The sequence below is a fragment of the Phocoena phocoena genome, chromosome 16 (genome assembly GCF_963924675.1).
Source record: "Phocoena phocoena chromosome 16, mPhoPho1.1, whole genome shotgun sequence".
Taxonomy (NCBI): Eukaryota; Metazoa; Chordata; class Mammalia; order Artiodactyla; family Phocoenidae; genus Phocoena; species Phocoena phocoena.
The window spans coordinates 24,579,614-24,603,475 of NC_089234.1; the positions used below are offsets into that span (position 1 = coordinate 24,579,614).

General features: G+C 42.8%; 2 protein-coding genes across 3 annotated transcripts in view; one reads left to right on the forward strand and one right to left on the reverse strand.

The window, feature by feature from the left end:
• Window positions 1-554: 554 nt before the first annotated feature.
• On the reverse strand, window positions 555-11,884 carry GSTO1 (glutathione S-transferase omega 1). Of its 2 annotated transcripts, XM_065894004.1 has the most exons (6): window positions 11,851-11,884; window positions 11,546-11,654; window positions 8,069-8,291; window positions 5,306-5,404; window positions 1,532-1,638; window positions 555-771 (listed from the first exon to the last, which is right to left on the reverse strand). In XM_065894004.1, the coding sequence occupies exons 1-6, from the start codon at window positions 11,882-11,884 to the stop codon at window positions 618-620; spliced, it is 726 nt and encodes a 241-aa protein (XP_065750076.1). In that variant the 3' UTR covers window positions 555-617. The 2 variants fall into 2 exon arrangements, with proteins under 2 accessions (XP_065750076.1, XP_065750077.1); XM_065894005.1 differs by lacking the exon at window positions 5,306-5,404 and having other exon boundaries at window positions 618-771.
• An 11,811-nt stretch (window positions 11,885-23,695) lies between these two features.
• Window positions 23,696-23,862, forward strand: part of CFAP43 (cilia and flagella associated protein 43) — a 99,119-nt gene continuing 98,952 nt past the window's right edge. Inside the window, exon 1 of the mRNA XM_065894218.1 lies at window positions 23,696-23,760. Coding sequence (XP_065750290.1) covers window positions 23,696-23,760 — 65 coding nt within the window. The remainder of the gene's footprint in view (window positions 23,761-23,862) is intronic.

The following is a 23,862-nucleotide window of genomic DNA, read 5'->3' on the forward strand; positions in this document are numbered from 1 at the left end:
CAGCCTTATATACTGAACTGATGGAGGTGGTCTTCACAGTATTCACTTACATATATGGGACACATTCTATGTGCCCAGCGTAAGATTTGGTAGGAAGGATTTGAAGGGGTTAGTGACTGGAGACTGGGAGAACAAACAGGAGACCACCTAGTCACCTGGCTTAGAGGTGACGTGGGTCTGGACTTCAATGGCAACAACAGTAAGAAGAAAGGTGTAAAATTGAGTCAGTGATGGAAAGGAAAGAATGAGGAATTGAAAAGTTCTTAACTCAGAACCCAGAAGACAAACTTGAAAGGGCATCTCTTGAAATGACAACACGGTATCCAAGTGGAAATGTCCTATGGGCAGTTAGAAATCCAGATTGAAGTTCAGCTCTCACTAGAGGTGATTTAGAGGTTTTCAGCATGGACTGTGATAGAACCCTTAGCATCCTTTGAGCGTCCTGAGACAGGAAATGTGTTTACATTTCTGCAGGAGGGACTTGAGGAAAGCCCACTGTAAGGCCATAGTGTCAAATCAGAGAAGGTGATCCAGTGAGACATGAGAGCACTTGGTAAAATAAAAGCATGTTATTCATATTAGTGAACCGATATATTATCCGATATATCCTGTCCCCTTCAGAGCCCATAGTCACAGGCCTCGAGGTTGTTCTGCAAGTAGAGATCTAAGAAACCTTGAAAGGCTTTTGGATCAATGAAGAGGGATGATACTGCAGGATCTTTCATCATGGCTTCCATCCAGAGCTTAAGATTTGGAGTGTGGTTTACATACCTGTGGGAGATGGAAAGAATGAAGGTGTGAGCAAGGCTAAGTAGGAAGGCATTGCAAATTCTCCTATATATCATTATTACCACTCTGCAGTTTCATATTGTTTTCCTCTTTTAAAAATAGTTCTTTAAAAATACTTATTTAAGATGCATGCAATCATTGAATATGAGATTTGGAAGATATTGTAGAGGTCCTTGTTTTATGAAGAGGAATCTAAGACTAGAGTGAAGTGACTTGCTCAGTTAGCATGAGAACTTGTCCAAACGGACATGAAAGACAACCAAGAATGTTATATATTTGTTATTCTATGGTCAGATTGTGACTAAAAGTAACCCTTAATAGCTCTAAGCTCGAAGAATTGGCAGTAAGGCAAGGTCGCTGCCAAACTTCGAAACACAGTTTGGAAAATAGTGTGGGACTCTTGATGGTAAATGGGAGGTAGCATTGGTCATACACTCCTTCCTGAAATCCTTATGAAAATGCACATCCTTATGGATTTTTAACCAGGAGGGAAGGAGTAATTACTTTTAAAACATTTTACTACATGTCACAGAACTCCCCACCCCTACCGGCCCCAAGGATGAAAAATGGTGAGTGTAGGTATAGGACATGCCCTGGAAAGTCCAAGTCTCCTCCTGTCTGCTTGCTCCCATTCATGCCAGTTGAATGAGATATGTTAATTTTTGTTCATAAAAAAAGGTTAGTATATACTATTTTAGTTATCATTATCCTAAATTAAGCACAAAATATTCAAATATCTTACTCATTTAACTCCAGGGCTACCAGCCATTCAAACCAGGGCCAGATGAGGTAATCAATCATAGAAAGAGAACTGCCACCAAAGAAGGTTGTCTTCTTATTAGTCAGAACCTGAACATTAAACAGCATAAGAGTACTTGTTATTTGTGCATCTGGTAAGATTCATCAAAAGAAATGAAGAAGGCAAGAGTTAAGAAAGTGAGAGCAGCAGGTTTAACCCTGACATATTCAAGTTGGCTTTTTGTCTGATTAGTTTAAGCTTTAGAATCTCTTGGTTTGGGATGAAGCAAAACGGTCAATAAAATAAACTGGAAAATGGAGAAAAATAAAACAAGCTACAGAGTACATGATCTTTGTAATAGATATATCCAACAAAGGACTGGTATTCAGAATATAGAAAGAACTCCTGGGAATCAAAAAGAGAAAAGGCAGAAAACCCATCAGAAAACTGGGCAAGACTTGGACTTCACAAAAGAGGAGGTCAAAATGGCCAATAACCATTTGAAAAGGTGCTCAACTACATTAGTCATCAGGGAAATGCAAATTAGAACCAAAATGTCATACCACTTCACGTCCATCAGAATGGCTAAAATGAACAAGACAAACTTAGTAAGGGTGTGGATCTACTGCTGATAGGAATGTATCAATAATTTCGTACAACCATGTTTTAACAGTACCTACTAAAGCTGAGTTCATGCATACTGTATAACCCAGTAATTATATTCCTTAGAAATGTGAACATATGTTCACCAAAAGATAGGTATAAGAATGTTCACTGAAGCACTATTTGTTACATCCCCAAAGTGGAAATGTTTACTGTCTATCAGGACTAAAATGGATAAATTGTACAGGAGTCATACATTGGAACACTATACAAAGAATAGGAATGAACTACACACAATATAGATGAACCTCAGAAACCTGATATTGTATGAAAGAAGCCGGACCCCAAAGAGTGCATATTATATGATTCCATTTGTATAAAGTACAAAAACCATCCAAAAGTAATATTCTGTTTCTAGATATGGATGCTAGTATCATGGCTGTGTTCACTTTGTAAAAATTCACCAAGCTGTACTCTTATGCTTTGGGTAAATCTCTGCATACTTCAATAAAAAAATTACTTAAAATATATTGGAAATAACTAGATTAACTGCTAAACAGATGCCAGATAAAATTATTTGAAAACCAAACACAAATACTGTGATTCTGAAATTTAAGAAGGTGAACTGGTATGGTTTTGCGAACAGAAGAACTGAGAATATCATCTGGCTAATCAACACCAAACCATTTTATAAAACATCCATAGTTTTTCTTAGGGCCGTTGTAACATTCTGCATTGAAGATAGAACATTTATACCTATCTGAGTATTTGTCTTTGGTCTACCACCAAACTAATCATCTGAGCAGTATGGACCGCATCTCACCTTCTACCTCCCATGCTGTCCAGCAGAGTGCCTTGCAATTATTAGGCACTCAGTATTGTACAATGAATGACTATTGTTTGCGGTTGTCCTTAAACTGTAGCGCCTGGTAATATTATGCATAAATAAAATAAGTATGATAGTTTCACTCAGAAGGAAATGCCCTCTCAGCAGCCTGAAACATGGAAATGGTACCACTCACTATAAAGTGTGAGTCCTTAACCTGGAGTTCTGTGAACTCAGATGGGAAGAAAATTATATGTCCCCCAACTAACCCCAAATTTAGCAGGTAGTATGTGGATGTTCTACTGCTCCAGGGGCTGGTACCTTCAACCTTCACCTTGTTCAAGAGTCAACTGCAGTTGTACGTAGAGATTACTTGAAATCAGGAAACATGATTATCTTCATGTCCCTATATGTGAAAACTGATTCCCTGGCGGTCCAGTGGTTTAAGACTCTGCCTTCCAGTGCAGGAGGCGTGGGTTCGATCCCTGGTCAGGGAACTTAAGATCCCCCACGGCATGTGGTGTGGCCAAAAATAAAACAAAAACAAAAACAAAACCTGATTCAAGAAAGAATATAAAAATCCTGAAAATCAATTAACATTAAGGAAACTGTACTATTAAACTCCACCCCCATAAAAGACACCAGACTCAAATGTTTTAAAGAAATAGCCAAACCCTATCAAATGATTTCAGATCTTAGAAATCCAGAGAAAGTAAGCCAACGCATTTTATGAGGTTACAGTAGCCTTGATATAAAAACCAAATAAAGATATGATAACAAAAGAATCTTCTTTACGAACAAATATGCAAAAATCATTTAAATATCAACTAATTCTAAAGTATATATGAAAATCCACTGAAAACAAGTAGGTTTTACACAGTAATACTGGCATGGTTCAACACCAGAAAAATCTGTCAGTGCCACCATATATATTCACCAGATTAAAGGGAAAAAGTTCAATGAACATTTCAGTAGATCTAATAGATGCAAACAAAACACTAAAAATCCAATACTCATTCATGACTTTTTTTAAAATTAGAAAACTAGTAATAGAACTTTCTTAATAAAAAAAAAGGTTTCTGAAAAAATCTCCAGCAAAGTTCATACTTAACGATAAAAGGTTAGGATGGATTCCCATACAAGACAGGACTGTATCTTCTCTCAGGAAAAACCTAAGGTTGAGTGAATGGAGGATGATGATTCCATATACAGGTCCAAATGGCAGCTCTTCTGCAAAGCAGGTAAAAACACATCTGGGCTTCCCCAAATGTCTCTCTGACTAATGGCAAACTCTTGTGGGAAATGTTTATTATATAATAAACATTTTAATATAATTTTATTTAAGTTTTTATGCAAGTAATTTTCTTTCTTTTTTTTTTTTTGCGGTACGCGGGCCTCTCACTGCTGTGGCCTCTCCCATTGCAGAGCACAGGCTCCAGACGCACAGGCTCAGTGGCCATGGCTCACGGGCCCAGCCGCTCCGCGGCATGTGGGATCTTCCCGGACCGGGGCACGAACCTGTGTCCCCTGCATTGGCAGGTGGACTCTCAACCACTGCGCCACCAGGAAGCCCGATTTTATTTCTTTTTATATGTTTATGTAAGTTTATTATATAATAGTAAGTGGGAAAAAGAACACAATGACTTATACTCTGATTACAGTTATGTTAACTTTTTAATATATGTTCAAGGACTGGGCTTTCCTGGTGGTGCAGTGGTTAAGAATCCACCTGCCAATGCAGGGGACACGGGTTCAAGCCCTGGTCTGGGAAGGGAAGATCCCACATGTCGCGGAGCAACTAAGTCTGTGCGCCACAACTACTGAGCCTGCGCTCTAGAGCCCACGAGCCACAACTACTGAGCCTGCGCGCCTAGAGCCCGTGCTCCGCAGCAAGAGAAACCACCACAATGAGAAGCCCGCACACCACAATGAAGAGTAGCCCCCGCTCGCTGCAACTAGATAAAGTCCGTGCACAGCAGCAGAGACCCAACTCAGCCAAAAATAAATAAATTTATATATATATAAAATATATATGTTCAAGGACTGAAAACATGGAAAAATAACAGGTGAAAAACTGGAAATGTGGGTGAAATTTTTCCGTGATATTTTCATGTCAGTGCGATAAAATGTTTTAAAAGCAAGCCCATGACAAACCATTATTAGGTGTTTTGGTTTGTATCTTAAACACAACAGCTTACAGCTGCTATCTGTTGTAAACTAAAATTTCCTATTTGGTATTATTGCTAATTAAAGTGATTTTGGAAATGGGAGTATGAAGAAAAGAGTAGAAGGTGACAGCAGATACAACGTATCACTTCAATAAAAATCAAGGAGAAGGGGTTAATTACCTCCTCTAGCTTGCTGAATTCTTTATGCAATTCTTCTTTCAGGCCAGAGCAGTCTTCCTTATTTTGCCTTCTAAGAAAGCTTAATAACAAAGGTGGTACCTAGACAGAGAGTAATTTCTTAGTTTATCAGTGTGACGCTAACTACACCAGCCCCCTCATATAAAAGCGCCATAGAACCCTCATAGACCCAGTGTCAGGATGTTCTAGAAACTTCAAAAGTACACCAATTCCTTTGCTCACAGAGGTCGGGTACTGATCTTAAAAACAGTTTTGTTGCCTTAGATGCTGTACTGGTCAGGATTTTATAAGCTGCAAATAAGAGAAGCCGATTGGTGAGCTTGGGTCAAAAATGTCCTAAAAAGACACTGAGTGGCTCATAGAATTGTTGAGAGGCTGAACAAACAGGTCTGGAACATTTCAGAATCATGCTGGGAACTGACCTGATGGGAAGCACCCACTGCCACCAGTGAACCGAGCACTGGATGCTAGTCTGTGCCGCTGCCAGAAGTTGGACTCTGAGGTAACCAATGCCACTCTGGAATTCAACCTGGCAACCACCGCAGCTCCTGAAAGCCAGGAGCTCTGCCACCAGCCACCCTCACCAGTAGAACCAGCGCCCCACACCAAGCCTGTTTCCCCACATGGCTCATTTCTGAATTGAACCCTACCATGTGTGTGTCTGAGAGGAAAAGCCTAGGTCCAGACCTTGGCCCCAGCTGCAAAGGGAGCTGGGAAGGGGATTTTCCTGATTTCTATCTTGGGGAGGGCATGAGAAGACAGTTCAAAGTGGTTGATGACCTGAAGACTTGACAGGTGTCCTGTCAGATGCTTTCATGATTGTGGTAGAAGGTTTGTGTTTTAATGCTCGGTCTTTGGTACTGTCTCACTGCAAGAGACAAAAGTCCACTCGTCCAGTGGAAGTAAACAGGCACTTGTAAAAATACAGGAGAATGTCCTGAAAGCCCATCCATCCCAGGGTACAGCTTGCCGTCATTGGAACTGAAGGTGTGCAGGCAGCCCTTCCTTCTGCGTTTCCATCCGGGCCTGCCTGGTCTTTCATCTCTGCTTCTCCTTAAATGTCTGCTCCTTGTTATTTTCCAAATGTCAAATCCCTTTGCAATGCTCTTAATTTCTGATTCCTTAAAAATTCTTTTTTTGTGTGACTTTGATTTGTCGTCTCCAATGGTATATACATACACCTCTAAAACCTCAACACTTTTATTGTCTTAGTCTCTGTGTCTCATTTCCAAGTTCCCAGGAGAGAAGATGATTTGGCTGTGGATGCAGGTGGGGGCATTTCTGGTTTGCTGAACTGGGGCCAACAGGGTGGTGTCATAATAGTGCTTAAGGCCACCTCTTCCCTAAGTGTGAGGGAAGTAATGGTGGGCATCTCCAGCTGTTAGCTCATTTTCTTTCTGGACAGTACAATGAATCTCGTTACTGTTTTTAAAAATTCTCCAACATCTTTCTTGTAAATGCCATATTCCCTGTCCATCATCTTTGATGGCAACCATCTCTAGTATTCTTTCGTTCTGCTAAGCCAGACAACTCCCTCTTCCTTCCCCATTGACTTCCCTTTGCAATGTCTCCTTTAAGAAAATGTTCTCCCTACAAGTCTCACCTTCTGGATATTTCTCTAACCACTTCTTTCCCTAGAGATAAGATGTTTCTTATTGTGCTGAGATATATCCTGACAAAAGTAACAGAATTATAGAGATATAACCTGACCATGCTATTCGCATTGTCTACTGTTGGTCATTTCTGTGTTAATACTAATTGTTTGAACTCACCCAAATGTTTGATTTAACATTGATGCTAATTAAGACACAGACAGTTCTCCTATAGGAATGCCATTTACTCAGTCCACAAGGAGCTATTGCCAACACACAGAAGGTGCTCACAACTAGACAATGTGGCTAGAACAACAAGAGCTAACACTGAGTATCTACCATCTGTTGGACTCTAGGTGTTTTATATTAACTGATTTTTATCAATGGGATGGGATCTATTACTATACTCATTTTACACATGAGCTGAGGCACAGAGGTAAACTAATAAGCAACTAGCTCACCATCACATAACTAGGAAGGGCTGGTCACAAGCCTAGGCAGTGGGCCAACAGTGATGGAAACACGGCCCTCACCCTCAAGGAGCTCACAGCCCTGGTACAACAAACAGGCAAGAAGACGGCAGTCCCCACAGGGGAAAGTTAGCACACGTGGGCACACAGAGCTGGGCACTAACCCAGCCCGGACAAGCTTCTAGAAGACAAAGGTATCTGAGCAAAGGCTGTTGTCCCTTGGTTCCTTGAAGGATTGGTTCCAGGGCCCCCAGCAGATACCAAAATCCACTGATACACAAGTCCTTTATAAAACAGCATAGTATAGCGGGCCCTCAGCATCCTCACGTTCTGCACATACAGGAGTGCAGACCGTACAGGAAAGAGGACTTGGAGACAACCAGGCAAAGTGAGAAGGGGGAAGAGTCTTCCAGCAAGAGTTGAGAAGAAGGTGGCAAGTTTGGGAAAAATAAAAACATTCAGCATGACAGGAATATAAAGTGTTAGGAGAAGAGTGGAGAGGTGTAACTTTGGGAAGTTAACAGGATCTGGACCATGAAAGGGCTCGTAGGACATGTCCAAGCAGACAAGAGCATAATGCTGTTTGTCTTCCCCACCCAAATCACTGAACCATCAGTGACAGCAGTGATTTAGCTTAAAAAACAAAGGTGTTATATAGGAGCTGAAATTTCTTGAACACACACCTTAGAAAACAACTCAAAGACCATCTTTTGGCAAGCTTTCTCATAGGGGTCATCTGGCAACAGCTTCTTTCCTGGATATGCTTCATCCAGGTACTCACAAGTGATGGCAGATTCGTAGATCACTTGACCCTGACTGTTTTCCAGAACTGGCACCAGGCCGAAGGGATTCTTCTTGAAGAACCACTCAGGCTTATTTTTTAGGTTGATGTTAATGACTTCATGCCTGAAAAACACATAGAAGACAATGAAGAGAGTAACATTTTTCTTGTACTCCTGAATAAAGCCTCATTGGTCTTATCATCCACTTAGCTGGTCAGACCCGAAATTTCAGAGTCAGCTTGGCCTTGATTCCTTCCCCCTGCCACCTCTTCCTCAAATGAAAGGATCAGCAAGACCTGTCAGCTAGACCTTCGAATCACATTCTGGCTTCATCCACTTCTCAACTTTAACACTGCCACCTCATCTAAGATGTCATCTGCCACCTGGACCTCTACAATAGTCCCACCAGCCCCTCCGCTTCCACTGTGACCTCCCTACGGTCCATTCTCCACACACAAAAGTAAATTGGATGAGGCCACCCTCCTGCTTACTTACAGCCTCTCGCTTGCTCCTCATTGCAATGAGGATAAACTCTAAACCCCTTGATCTGGCCCCAGCTTACCTGTCACATCTGCTTCCTATGACTTTTCCTTTAGTCATTATGATCTTGCCACACTGGCCTTTTTTTTTTTTTTTTTTTTGCGGTACGCGGGCCTCTCACTGCTGTGGCCTCTCCTGTTGCAGAGCACAGGTTCCGGATGCGCAGGCTCAGCGGCCATGGCTCACGGGCCTAGCCACTCCGCGGCACGCGGGATCTTCCCAGACCGGGGCACGAACCCGTGTCCCCTGCATCGGCAGGCGGACTCTCAACCACTGCGCCACCAGGGAAACCCCACACCGGCCTTTTTTATATTTCTTGAATTACTTTCTTCATTGTACTGATAATACGTAACTGAAATTACTTTGCTTACTTAATTACGTTTGTTATGTCACTTCCCTAGAATGTAAGCTCCATGAAAGCAGGGATCTTGTGTGTCTTGGTCATATTCAGAAACCAACATGTAAATCAGCAAAGTTATAAGTAGATTTAAATGCTATGAAGAAATATAAACATTTTCAGATAGGTACTCAGTACACATTTGTTGAATAAATAAGTGGAAATGCTTCAAGATTGTCAATTAGATACTCCATTTGGGACTAAGAAGTATCTTAATTGTAAAAATATATGAGCCAACTAATTGAGTTTCTCCACACCCCACCACTCCATTGTATGAGAATCAATGATAAAATTCAATTCCTTTTGCTAATTTTAATAGAAAGTTCCTCACTTTTTTCAAGAATATTAGGGAATCCAAAAAATCCATCCACTAAATAAACTTTCAGATTAAATCTCCATGCCTTGATACTTTTTTTAAAATGTTACATGGGTAAATCACACTAAGTGTGAAAAACAGGTGAAGTCCAGGCTATATTAAGATTGTTTTTAGAACTAACTTGTATCTTGCCTAAGAGATTTTAGGGGAAATAAGAGAAAAGAAAGTTTCATATAATCGTTAAAGCCAGGTCCATATCATTGTCAAAACTGGATGAGTAAAAAAAAAAAAAAAAAACTGGATGAGTGTTCAATAGAACAGATTAGCTACTCAAAAGTAATATACCCAGCACCTTTTGTTTCCTATTTCCTCATCCACCTCAGCAGCTAGCTACAACAGCATTATCTTGACGATTTAAATATGCAATCCCTCCCCCCATGGAAACAAAGGAACAGCCAGATTGAACACTGGCATCTGTGTGTATGTACGAAAATGTTCGTGTGCTGTCAGATTACCGGACACTTCAGATACAAGCCACTGCAAGAAAAATGACGTTCCCTGCTAAGAAATTATCAACATTTCTGAAATTTTATAGTATGAAAAGAAAAGGTAAATCCTGGGCTTTTGTCATAAAGAAAGTTCTCAGAACACACATGCATTTTGCTAACCTGGCATGGTGAGCCAACAAGGCAACATATCTGCTGCAACAAGTTGGAAGATGCACCTTTTAGAGAAAACCATGCTTTAGTAAATTCTATCATGTGGTAAAATCTAGTACCTCTCTAAGCAAAGCCTTCTGGGACTCAAAACTGATCCATAAACATAGCAGACCTCTGTTGTTCGCACTGCCTGGCAGCTGTTACACCCTTCACCCTCCATACACACACTTTTATGTAAAATCACTGCAATTTTCCTTTGGGAAACTGTCCCAATAAGATATGGTTGTTTTCAACCCAGAGTTCCAGAAGGGCACTAACCCAGGACTTTGTGGCCCCAGATCCAGCTGTGTCTTGCTCCTGGACTTTTCAATTGTATGAGCACAAGATATGTCTTTTTTCAATCCAGCTGAAATGGATATCTCTTAAATGCAATAAAAGAATCCTGACTAATACAGTAAACATTACAAGAGTTGGATAAAATAATGTTTTGATAAATGTTACTATTGAATACTTTGCTATGTGTTCACAATCTGTTTCATCCAAAATAAGATGCAAATCCTACTGAAGTGATGACTAATTCAAAGATAATTAGTTTTTTTTCTTTAGAATATATCTTACTTATTTTTTTAGAGAAAAGAATTGCCTGCTTAATTCTCCCCCAAGAAGACTAAAATTAGTTTACAAATTCTAAGCACATACATGGAAAATTTCTTTGTCATGGGGGCTTTGTTTTAAACTTCCACACTACAGGTATCTAATGTCTGTTCAACAGATTCCAAAGGTCATTGGAAGGGAGGCGGTTCAATGGCTATTCAGCTCAGGGAAAAGCCAATGACTTGCATATTTCCTGTGGATAACCCATATGTCAATCACCTTAATAGTTTCAGTGAGGCTTCCCCAAAGTCTGAATTTTTAGGCATAAACACTTTATTTCACTCAACCAACAACCCAATCTATAGGAATATTCACAGTACAGTTAACTCAGCACTCTGTCCAGAGGAGGGTCAAGGTCTGGACTCTTCAAGGGGGCAAATTACCGACTATTCAGGAAGGGACTATAGCCTCAGAATAACAGCAAACAATATAAACAGGACATGAAAGAAGCGGGGTGATAGAGAAGGAAGTACAGCAGAACTCAGGGGTCTGCCAGAGCTAAAAGAGCTGCCTGTGGTTACCATTCGAGGGATCTCTGCATGCCACTAACTTTACTGGAGCCTCAGCTTTTCTGATCCATAAAATGGTTAATCTAAACGGGGTGTCCTAGACTGGTGGTGTCTGTGGCATTCCTCCCGCCCCCCGAGGATAGGGTTCATAACTTTCTCTGTCCCCCCCCGCCCCCCCAAAAAAGGCTGATGTATTTTGTAGTAAAGGAAGCTGCGGAGACCCTATCGAAGATTTCCGCCCGCTCTTCCCGCAGCTGTTGGTTCCTGGCTGGCTCCGGGAGCGGCCCGCGCCTTGATCCTCACCCAATTCCCTTGGCCTTCAGGACCAGGAGCGTCCTCTTGGCGAACGGGCAGAACCTCATACTGTAGACGCGAATCAGGCCCTCGGGGACCTGCCCCGGGGGCGCGCTTCCTGCGGGGAGAAGCGGAGGCGGTTACAACCCCGACAGCAGCGGGGACTCTCAGCCTCCCGCCGCCCCCCGGGCCTGGCCAGTTTCCCGCGGGTGTAAGACCTCCTGCGTGGCTCCGCTCCGGAGCACCCCAGCCCCCAGGCCCTGGCCCCGACACACGTCTGAGGGTCGCCGCGGATCGCGGCGGGCAGGCCTCACCCTTCCCCAGGCTCCTGGCTGACCCTCCGGACATGTCGGCGCAGCACAGGCCCGGCTGGCGCCCGGGCTTGCAGGCGATTCCGAAAGTCGGTGGCCCCGCCTTTCCTCCTTCCCTCCCTCCTCCCTCTCTCCCTCCCTCCCCGTCTCTCCCAGAAGCGCCAGCAACCCGCGCGCAGAAGGCCTCCTGGGCGATCCGACCCCGCGCCCAGGCTGGCTTCCCCACAATCCGCGAGAAGGAACGCGCCGCCGCCGCCGCCGCCTCCCGCGCGCCTTGTGGGAGATCGTAGCCAGACGCCCACCCCGTAAGCCCCGACCCAGGGCCAGCCTTCCCGGTTTGCTGGGGCAAAGCTTCAAACACCGCAGATGGCGGTCGCACCAAAGTTCAGCCTGCTGGCCAAGAGGTGCTCCCATGACGAGCCAGCCCAGCCGTACAGCGTTGGGGCATTGGGAGCAGGCTTGGTGGCCCTAAGTCACCCAGAGATAATGAGAGCGTGGAGGGCTCCCCGCGGTGCCAGAGGGGGTCCCTGGCCCGGCTCAGCATCTCGAGCGAGTGCGGAAGTGCGGCGGCCCTCAGATCCTCACCGCCCCACAGTGGCCCAGGCGCAGAAGAGAGGGAGCAGCAGTCGCCCTCCCCCACCCCATCCCTGTGTGTGGCTTTGTTTGGTTTTTTTTGTTTTTGTTTTTTCTTCTACGTGTGGGTTTTTTCTTGGAGCTGTTTCATAGGAATTCGTGTAATAAAGACTTGGTGTTCTCTTGGTGCAATGGAAAAAAAAAAATGCACAAATGAAGCTCAAAATCCTCAGAGCCTTTCCCTGACCCCGACGGATGGTGGTCTCCAGTTTGCCGGTACGTGGGCCCACACCAAATCCAGACCCTGACCTCCCACACCCCACGCCCTGGCAGCAGGGACCCATGCCCAGGCCCAAGTCACGTGGCTCCGACTTGGTTGCAGCTCTCCCTCTACCCAAAGGCTGCCCTTACCTCAGAGCCTGTGGCCCCTGGGACCAGTGCTTGCTTAAGGTTCCAAAACATGCTCTCCTAAGGTTCCTTTCCATAGCCCAGGGCCAGGTCGCCCAGCCACCTGGAGAGCCATTTCCTTTTCCTGTCTGTACTAACTTAATATGACTACTGGGGAGGGTCACTGTCTCTACTGTCACCCTTAGGACACATCCTTTTAATTTTAACCCAAAGGAAACAGCACAGATCTGGATATTACTAATCTCAGAATGATGATGCTGCTTTCAAAGATCTATTAAATACGGGGATTTTGAAGCCCTAGTAGGGGCACATGCTTAGAGTCAGGCAGGTGGGTTAGTGAATTTAGTCTGCAGGTCTATGAAAAATGTCTTGCCAGATCGTTCACTCAATCAGGAAAGAGGGGGTTCCAGGGCACACAGAACAGATACTGTGTGTATCTGAAAAGAGTAGTCAATGTCTTATTTGTCTGCATAGATTTCCAAGCTGGTGCCTCCTGTGCTGTTTATTGGGGAGGAAGGAGCAGGGAGCGCTTTTATTTTGATTAGCTCTATTTTTGGAGCTGCAGGGTGAGGTGATAAGCATGCCCATCCTGGAGGCTTCCTGCCTGAGTTTGATCCTGACTCCATGCCTGTATTAGTTTGCTAGGGCTGCCATTAACAAAATACCACAAACTGAGTGACTTAAATGCTGGAAATTTATTCTCACAGTTCTGGAGGCTGTAAGTCCCAGATCAAGGTTGCACAAGCCTCAGGGTTGTTTCCTTCTGAAGACTGTGAGGGAGAATCTGTTCTGCGCCTCTCCTCTAGCTTCTGGTGGTTAGGTGGCAATCTGGTGCTCCATGGAGTGTAAAAGTATCAACAAATAGCAGCCTTCATCTTCACATGCCCTTCTTCTTGGGTGCATGTCTGTGTCCAAATTTCCCCTCTTTATAAAGACACCGGTCATACTGGATTATGGGCCCATCCTACTCCAGTATGACCTCATCTTAATTTAACTAATTACAACTGCAATGAACCTTTTTCCAAATAAGATCACATTCTGATGTACTGAGGGTTAGGGCTTTAACATACGAATTTATGAATTCATAATTTAACTTATGAATTTATTATGAAACCATATGAATTATAATGACCCCTTATTAACCATGTGAATGTGGGCAAGTTCCCTCTGTGTTTCCCTCTTGGTGCAATGGAAAAAAGAAGAACACTTTATAGTTCCCTCTTCTGTAAAATGTGGTGGTAGAAACTTAATGCCTCTCTTATAGAGTTTGAAGAAACATTAAATTAGTTAATAAATAAGAAATGCTTAGTTCTTGGCACAGAATGAACGTTAAATAAATGTTTGTTATTATTAGATAATAAACAAAAAAATTAGACCACATTTTTGCTAAAACATGAGTCTTACTTAACTCTTTTTTAGAAAATTAACTGTTTAGAAGGCCTTTAGTACATTAATGATATGCAAATTAACCCTGTGAATTTAAACATAGCAAGGCAAAACCTCTGATTGGCCAAACTAGTGATTCCAGGTGTAGGAATTATTTGAGAGCTTTTATTTGGAATGGCTCGTCCCCTAATTGGTATGAATAATGCAACATTTTGTTGTAATGATTAGAAAGATCCAGCTAATCAATAAAGTAAAATGTTAATTCCTCAAAGAAAGAAGTTGAGACTCACTCCCTCTTGTGAGAGCACCGGAATCACAACTAACTGCTGAACAGTCATCGACAGGAAGACACTGGAACTCACCAAGAAAGATACCCCACATCCAAAGACAAAGGAGAAGCCACAATGAGATGGTAAGAGGGGCGCAATCACAGTAAAATCAAATCCCATAACTGATGGGTGGGTGAGTCACAGACTGGAGAACACTTATAGCACAGAAGTCCACCCACTAGAGTGAAGGTTCTGAGCCCCACGTCAGGTTTCCCAACCTGGGGGTCTGGCAACAGGAGGAGCAATTCCCAGACTTTCAAGGTAGGTGGGATTTGACTGCAGGACTACAACAGGTCTGGGGGAAACAGAAACTCCGCTCTTGGAGGGCACACACAAAGTAGTGTGTGCAACAAGACCCAGGGGGAAGGAGCAGTGACACCATAGGAGACTGAACCAGACCTACCTGCTAGTGTTGGAGGGTCTCCTGCAGAGGCAGGGGGCAACTGTGGCTCACCGAGGGGACAAGGACACTGGCAGCAGAAGTTCTGGGAAGTACTCCTTGTTTTGAACCCTCCCAGAGTCCACCATTAGCCCCACCAAAGGGCCTGTAGGCGCCAGTGCTGGATCGCCTCAGGCTAAACAACCAACAGGGAGAGAACTCAGCCCCACCCATCAGCAGACAAGTGGATTAAAGTTTTACTGAGCTCTGCCCACCAGAGCAACAGTCAGCTCTACCCACCACCAGTCCCATCAGGAAGCTTGCACAAGCCTCTTAGATAGCTTCATCCACCAGAGGGCAGACAGCAGAAGCAAGAAGAACTACAATCCTGCAGCCTGTGGAATGAAAACCACATTTACAGACACAGACAAAATGAAAAGGCAGAGGACTTTGTACCAGATGAAGGAACAAGATAAAACTCCAGAAGACAACTAAATGAAGTGAAGATAGGCAACCTTCCAGAAAAAGAATTCAAAACAATGATAGTGAAGATGATCCAGGCGCTTGGAAAAAGAATGGAGGCAAAGATTGAGAAGATGTAAGAAATGTTTAACCAAGACCTAGAAAAATTAAAGAACAAACAAACAGAGACAAACAATACAATAACTGAAATGAAAAATACACTAGAAGGAATCAATAGCAGAATAACTGAGGCAGAAGAACGGATAAGTGACCTGGAAGAGAATGGTGGAATTCACTGCCACAGAACAGAATGAAGAAAAAAGAATGAAAAGAAATGAAGACAACCTAAGAGACCTCTAGGACAACATTAAATGCACCAACATTCACATTATAGGGGTCCCAGAAGGAGAAGAGAGACAGAAAGGACCCGAGAAAATATTTGAAGAGATTATAGTCGAAAACTTCCCTAACATGGGAAAGGAAATAGCCACCCAAGTCCAGGAAGTGCAAAGAGCCCCAGGCAGGATAAACCCATGGAGAAACACACTGAGACACATAGTAATCAAACTGACAAAAATTAAAGACAAGGAAATATTATTGGGACTTCCCTGGTGGGGCAGTGGTTGAGAATCTGCCTGCCAATGCAGGGGACATGGGTTCAAGCCCTGGTCTGGGAAGATCAGACATGCGCAGAGCAACTAAGCCCATGTGCCACAACTAGAGCCTGCACTCTAGAGCCTGCAAGGCACAACTACTGAGCCTGCATGCCACAACTACCAAAGCCCGCGTGCCTACAGCCCGAGCTCTGCAACAAGAGAAACCACTGCAATGAGAAGCCTGCGCACTGCAATGAAGAGTAGCCCCTGCTCACCCCAACTAGAGAAAGCCTGTGCACAGCAATGAAAACCCAACAAGGAAGACACAAGGCAGCCAAAAATAAATTTATAAAAAAAGAAAAATTATTAAAAGCAACAAGGGAAAAATGACAAATAACATACATGGGAATTCCCATAAGGTTAACAGCTAATTTCTCAGCAGAAACTCTACAAGCCAGAAGGGAGTGGCATGATATATTTAAAGTGATGAAAGGGAAGAATCTAGAATCAAGATTACTCTACCCAGCAAGCATTTCATTCAGATTCAATGGAGAAATCAAAAGCTTTACAGACAAGCAAAAGCTAAGAGAATTCAGCACCACCAAACCAGCTCTACAACAAATGCTAAAGGAACTTCTCTAACTGGTAAACACAAGAGAAGAAAAGGACCTACAAAAACAAACCCCAAACAATTAAGAAAATGGTAATAGGAACATACATATCATAATTACCTTAACTGTGAATGGATTAAATGCTCCAACCAAAAGACACAGGCTCACTGAATGGATACAAATGGACCCAGCTATATGCTGTCTACAAGAGACCCACTTCAGACCTAGGGACACTGACAGACTGAAAGTGAGGGGATGGAAAAAACATATTCCATGCAAAAGGAGATCAAAAGAAAGCTGGAGTAGCAATACTCATATCAGATAAAATAGACTTTAAAATAAAGAATGTTACAAGAGACAAGGAAGGACACTACATAATGATCAAGGGATCAATCCAAGAAGAAGCTATCACAATTATAAATATATATGCACCCAACATAGGAGCACCTCAATACATAAGGCAAATGCTAACAGCTATAAAAGAGGAAATCAATAGTAATAATAATATAATAACAATAATAACCATAATAGTGGGGGACTTTAACACCTCACTTACACCAATGGACAGATCATCCAGACAGAAAATAAGGAAACACAAGCTTTAAATGAAACAATAGACCAGATATATTTCGTTGATATTTATAGGACATTCCATCCAAAAACAGCAGATTACACTTTCTTCTCAAGTGCGCACGGAACATTCTCCAGGATAGATCACATCTTAGGTCACAAATCAAGCCTCAGTAAATTTAAGAAAATTGAAATCATATCAAGCATCTTTTCTGACCACAATGCTATGAGATTAGAAAGCAATTACAGGGAAAAAAACGTAAAAAACACAAACACATGGAGGCTAAACAATACATTGCTAAATAACCAAGAGATCACTGAAGAAATCAAAGAGGAAATCAAAAAATACCTAGAGACAAATGACAATGAAAACACGATGATCCAAAACCTATGGGATGCAGCAAAAGCAGTTCTACGAGGGAAGTTTATAGCAATACAATCCTACCTCAAGAAACTAGAAAAATCTCAAATAAACAATCTAACCTTACACCTAAATGAACTAGAGAAAGAAGAACAAACAAAACCCAGAGTTAGCAGAAGGAAAGAAATCATAAAGATCAGAGCAGAAATAAATGAAATAGAAACTAAGAAAACAATAGCAAAGATCAATAAAACTAAAAGCTGGTTCTTTGAGAAGATAAACAAAATTGATAAACCTTTAGCCAGACTCATCAAGAAAAAGAGGGAGAGGACTCGAATCAATCAAATTAGAAATGAAAAAGGAGAAGTTACAACAGACACCACAGAAATACAAAGCATCCTAAGAGACTACTACAAGCAACTCTATGCCAATCAAATGGACAACCTGGAAAAAATGGACATATTCTTAGAAAGGTACAACCTTCCAAGACTGAACCAGGAAGAAATAGAAAATATGAACAGACCAATCACAAGTAATGAAATTGAAACTGTGATTAAAAATCTTCCAACAAACAAAAGTCCAGGACCAGATGGCTTCACAGGTGAATTCTATCAAACATTTAGAGAAGAGAAAAGAACACAAAAGAACCTGAATAGCCAAAGCAATCTTGAGGGAAAAAAATGGAGCTGGAGGAATCAGACTCCCTGACTTCAGACTATACTACAAAGCTACAGTAATCAAGACAATATGGTACTGGCACAAAAACAGAAATATAGATCAATGGAGCAGGTTAGAAAGCCCAGAGATAAACTCATGCACCTATGGTTACCTAATCTATGACAAAGGAGACAAGGATATACAATGGAGAAAAGACAGTCTCTTCAATAAGTGCTGCTGGGAAAACTGGACAGCTACATGTAAAAGAATGAAATTAGAACACTCCCTAACACCATACACAAAAATAAACTCAAAATGGATTAAAGACCTAAATGTAAGACTGGACACTATCAAACTCTTAGAGGAAAACATAGGAAGAAAACTCTTTGACATAAATCACAGCAAGATCTTTTTTGACCCACTTCCTAGAGTAATGGAAATAAAAACAAAAATAAACAAATGGGACCTAGTGAAACTTAAAAGCTTTTGCACAGCCAAGGAAACTATAAACAAGACGAAAAGACAATGCTCAGAATGGGAGAAAATATTTGCAAATGAATCAAGGGACAAAGGATTAATCTCCAAAATATATAAACAGCTCATGCAGCTCAATATTAAAGAAACAAACAACCCCATCCAAAAATGGGCAGAAGACCTAAACAGACATTTCTCCAAAGAAGACATACAGATGGCCAAGAGGCACATGAAAAGCTCCTCAACATCACTAGTTATTAGAGAAATGCAAATCAATGAGGTATCACCGCACACTGGTTAAAATGGGCATCATCAGAAAATCTACAAACAACAAATGCTGAAGAGGGTGTGGAGAAAAGGGAACCCTCTTGCACTGTTGGTGGGAATGTAAATTGATACAGCCACTATGGTGAACAATATGTGAACAATATGGAGGTTCCTTAAGAAACTAAACGTAGAATTATCATATTACCCAGCAATCTCACTACTGGGCATATACCCTGAGAAAACCATAGTTCAAAAAGACATATGCACCCCAATGTTCATTGCAGCACTATTTACAATAGCCAGGACATGGAAGCAACCTAAATGTCCATCGATAGACAAATGGATAAAGAAGATGTGGTACATATATACAATGGAATATTACTCAACCATAAAAAGGAACGAAATTGGGTCATTTGTAGAGACATGGATGGACCTAGAGACTGTCATACAGAGTGAAGTAAGTCAGAAAGAGAAAAAGAAATATCGTATGTTAATGCCTATATGTGGAATCTAGAAAAATGGTATAGATGAACCAGTTTGCAAGACAGAAGAAAGAAGTTGAAAGAGAATTTACTGTCCTAGGAAACTACAGCTCTGTAGTACTGCTCTGCATTACAGTGAACCATCTCCAAGGCCTTTGTGTTTGTGTGCATAAGATGTGAACATCTAGATACACACTGCTGTTAGCCACAGGTAAAAGGCCACAGTAGTTGTAGTTTTTGTAGCTGTAATTGTCAGTAATATTAACCTGAGGAAGCTAAACTGAACTGATTCTGCTGGTTAAAGATAAAGAGTTAGAGATCCTTGTGGCAAGAAATAGTTTTCTTCCTTCTAAGTATCACCTGTTTTTGTTGCCCATATACACCTACTTGATAAGAACATTCTTCTGTGAATTTTCAGGAATGCAACTGGAATAATTTTATACTATCTAATATATAAGAAATTGATATTAATGAGGTGTTTTTATACATGCTCAGGTCATGCCAGGTTTCTACCAGTAAAAACTTACAGCCACAGTACATGTTGTTTTTTGGAAAGCATTATTTCTTTGTCTCTAGTCTAAGGGAACACAGTACAGAGACCCTAAAGGCAAAGGAAATTGAAAGGAAGTCAGATAAAAGGATATAAAATGGAAGGTACTGATGGATTTTAGTGCTTTTTAAAAATTTTTTTTTAAATTTATTTACTTTTGGCTGCGTTAGGTCTTCATTGTTACATGCAGGCTTTCTTTAGTTGCGGTGAGTGAGGGGTGCTCTTCATTGCGGTGCATGAACTTACTGCAATGGCTTCTCATTGCGGAGCACAGGCTCTAGGCGTGCGGGCTTCAGTAGTTGTGGCACTCGGGCTTGAGTAGTTGTGGCTTGCAGGCTCTAGAGCGCAGGCTCAGTAGTTGTGGCACATGGGCTTAGTTGCTCCACAGCATGTGGGATCTTCCCGGACCAGGGCTCGAACCCGTGTCTCCTGCATTGGCAGGCAGATTCATAACCACTGCACTACCAGGGAAGCCCAATTTTAGTGCTTTAAAACTTACTTTTGTGAGAAGTTTCAATGGAGAATTTAATGCAGATGAGACTTGAAGCTTTTGAAGAGGATCTTAAGACTTGATGAGATTATTCAAACTCAAATTCTGAACATGTAATGATGGTAAACCACGGTCTTCAAATTTTTTTGTACTTAATGCTCTCCTAAAGTGTATTTTAAATGCTATTTGTGCCACAATGCAAATTGTCTCCTGTTTTTGCCCATGAATGGCCCTTGGAATTCTTTAAATGATGTCTGTGTTAGAGTCCATAGATACCAGTTCTGCAAAATTGCCCCAAGCAACCTCACAAGCCTCCATGGTGAAGCCCCTCTACCTCCAGGTACCACCCACAGGGATAAATACCTAACTTTTTGTTACACTGTAATGTATTTTATCATACTTCTTAAAAATAACCCTGTTTTCCCCTTTCATCAGCCGCTACAAAGTCTTCCTCTGACATTATCTTGTCTTTCACTAAGTACATGGTTTGTCAAACACATGTGACATAGTGCCACTCACAAATGCAGCAAGGGGTGCTCTGGCCATGGGTCCCCTGCTTTAAAGGACTCAGGCCTCTGTCATGGTAACAGCAGGTAATAGCACCCAATATGCTGCCAGCACCACTGCGACCCGAAAGATACACTGCTGTGATTAACCCCTTTCTGGCTCCAGAGTTCTCAGCTTTTTTCTCTTGAATGCTGTGAGGTTTGTGCTTTGTGCCCCTACCGATATCAGTAAATCTTTCACAGTGAGAACTGGAACTCATTTTCCTTATTTATCTCTCCCAGTCCATTCTCTGGGATAGTCTATCTTTCCCCTTCCCGACTAAGAAAGAAAGGCCACTCATCTTCCTCTGATCTGCATGGTGCAGAGGTCAGGGCACCTTCTCCTGAGTATCAGCCATGGATATTTCCCAGAAACCCAGCTGGAGACCTCTGTTTTCAGCTAAAACCCAGTCGTGATTTCGTGGAGTAAGACAGCCACAAGATTGCTTTTTCAATTTGATTCTGTTCAGTTCCTCCTTTTCTCTAGCACAGGGCAAGTTCAGATTCCCAGAGTCATAGCTGATCGCAGCCAAGGTCCGTATTTATTTCCCAGAGTCCACACTTCCTGCCCACCTTACATCCTCTACCTACCATTTACTCTGGGAGCAGTGGCAGGAGTTACCTCATCACATTGCTTTAAAATGCTCAAGTTGTAGTTAAAGGTATATTGTGTTTTGGGGGGTGGTGCATGGAGAGCTTGATGGAAATACAAATAAGCCAACTAGTGAGGGAGTAGCAACAGAAATTGCCCAGAGCTTAAGAAGCACTAGAGGAGAAAGCTTGACTGTTGTCCAAGACACTTCTCCCTGTGACCCAGCAATGTGGGATTTTGTCAGCCGGTTTTGTGTTTGGCACTCGCACTAAGCACTGCCTGTGTTTGGCACTCGCATTTCAGCAAAGAAATTCTTCAAGGCAGAAACACAGAGTTCCACTCCTTCCTCATGCCACCTCAGCAAAGGACACAACCATCTCTGACTGTGATAATCAGACACCCAGGACCATCCTGGATTCTTCCTTCTCTCTTACCCCTCTTTATCAATCCATCAACAAAGTCTACAGGTTTTTACCTTTAAGATATTTGTAACACATGGACTCAACAGTGGCTTTCAACTGGGCGTGATTTTGTCCCCCAGGGGACATTTGACCATGTCCATAGATAGCTTTGATTGTCACACCTGTGGAGATGCTACTGGCAGGGATGCTGCTAAACATCCTGCAAGGCATGAGACCCACCCCCACCCCCATCCAGTCCCAAATGCCAGTAGTGCTCAGCCTGACAACCCTGCTTTGCTTCCCTTGTTGCAACTATGAAATCGACTCCTAGCAGATCTTCCTATTTCTATTCTCTCTACTCTCCTACACAGTTGATAATCCTCCTGCAGCCAGAATGATCTTTTATAAACATAAATCGGGTCATGTCATTCCTCTCTTTAAAACCGTTTAATATATTTCTGTGGCTCTTAGGATAAAGACCAGAATTCTCAACTTTACCTGGCCTTTACCTGGTGCTTTGCTGCTTCTCCAGCCTTCAGTGTTTTCTACTGATCCCCCTCTGCTCCAATCACACTGCCCTTCCCAGTTCATGCCATCTGTTTTCCTGCCTTAATTCCTTTACAAAAACTGTTCTCTGCCCATTCCCCATCCTCTACCCGCAGCAATCACTCCTCATCCTTGAAATCTCAGTGAAAACAGCATGTGCACACAGAAACCAGCTCTGACACTACCCATCCAACCAGGAGAGGACCACAACATAAGCCCTATACTATCATTTTTCTTTTCTTCTTAATTCAATCTGTGATTCCTACATTTGTGTAATAGCGTGGATGTTTATCCCTCACTCCCTGGGCCCCACCAAGAAGGAAGTTCTTCTAAGTTCCATGAAGGAAGGAACTGTATCTGGTTTGCTCACTATTTTGTTCCAAGTAACTAGCACAATGCACAGTAATACTGGGTAAATATTTGTGAATGAAACGAAGAGAAGGTGGCAAGATGGGAAGGAGAGACCTATAGAAGGGAAGAGGAGAGGACTGGAGGGGGGGAGGGCAGAAGGAAAGTAGGGGAGGTCAAGAGAGTGTTTGAGTGGGAAGGGAAGAGGCAAGGAAAAACTGCTGACCTTTCGATCAGTTACTTCCAGAAGATTTCTGCCTCCTTGAAATAGTTGAGGGTCCATTAGAGTGTGTAATAAGTAATTAAAGGCTTGAAGCTCTAGATTTAGACTAGATCTGGCTTTAAGTCCCACTCAGTTTTGTAGCCTTGGACAAATTAATTCTCTTATCCTGTTTTCCTTTTCTATAAAATGAGGCTGATTGGGGGGTTTGAATATTAAATGAAATAATATCTGACCGCGCTTGGAAAGACGTCTGGCACGGTCACCACTCAATACTAAAGTCTGCTACTGATATTTATTAATTTTGTAATTATATGCCCCGTACTGGGCCACTCCAGCACCCACCTTGGGGCCAGCCCCTCGCTTCGCTCTCTGCTCTCCCATTGGTCAAGACCCGTCAGCGCTTCCACGAATCCGCTTGGCTCGAGAGGGAGCAGCTGAAAGGACAGAGCCAATGGGCGCAGGGGTTGCGGTCTCCCGGATACGGTGTAAACAGTGGAGACCGCCAACCCAGCAGCCCGGGGCCTCGGTGTAACCGTTGCAGATACTGGCCTGGGTCCGGCGTTTGCTGCCCCCGGCCCGGCCGAGAGACACACGGCCCATGGCGCAAGGCCGGGAGCGAGATGAAGCCCACAACGTCGCCCTCGGCGCGTCCCTGTCTGTGAGGTGAGGCGTTCGCGGCCCCGAGACTGACTCGTCTAGTGGAAATTCTTCCCTCAGAACTGCATCCTCTCCCTATCCGCTTCCTCCCGTCCCTGTAGACCTGCT

Bases quoted from the DNA above. Each gene is read 5' to 3' on its own strand.
- GSTO1 (XM_065894004.1), bottom strand. From the start codon at position 11,884: ATGTCCGGAGGGTCAGCCAGGAGCCTGGGGAAGG. The intron at 11,655-11,850 runs GTGAGGCCTGCC...TTCTCCCCGCAG, and splicing joins AGCCAGGAGCCTGGGGAAGG to GAAGCGCGCCCCCGGGGCAG. The intron at 1,639-5,305 runs GTAATTAACCCC...TTTAATGTTCAG, and splicing joins AATTCAGCAAGCTAGAGGAG to GTTCTGACTAATAAGAAGAC.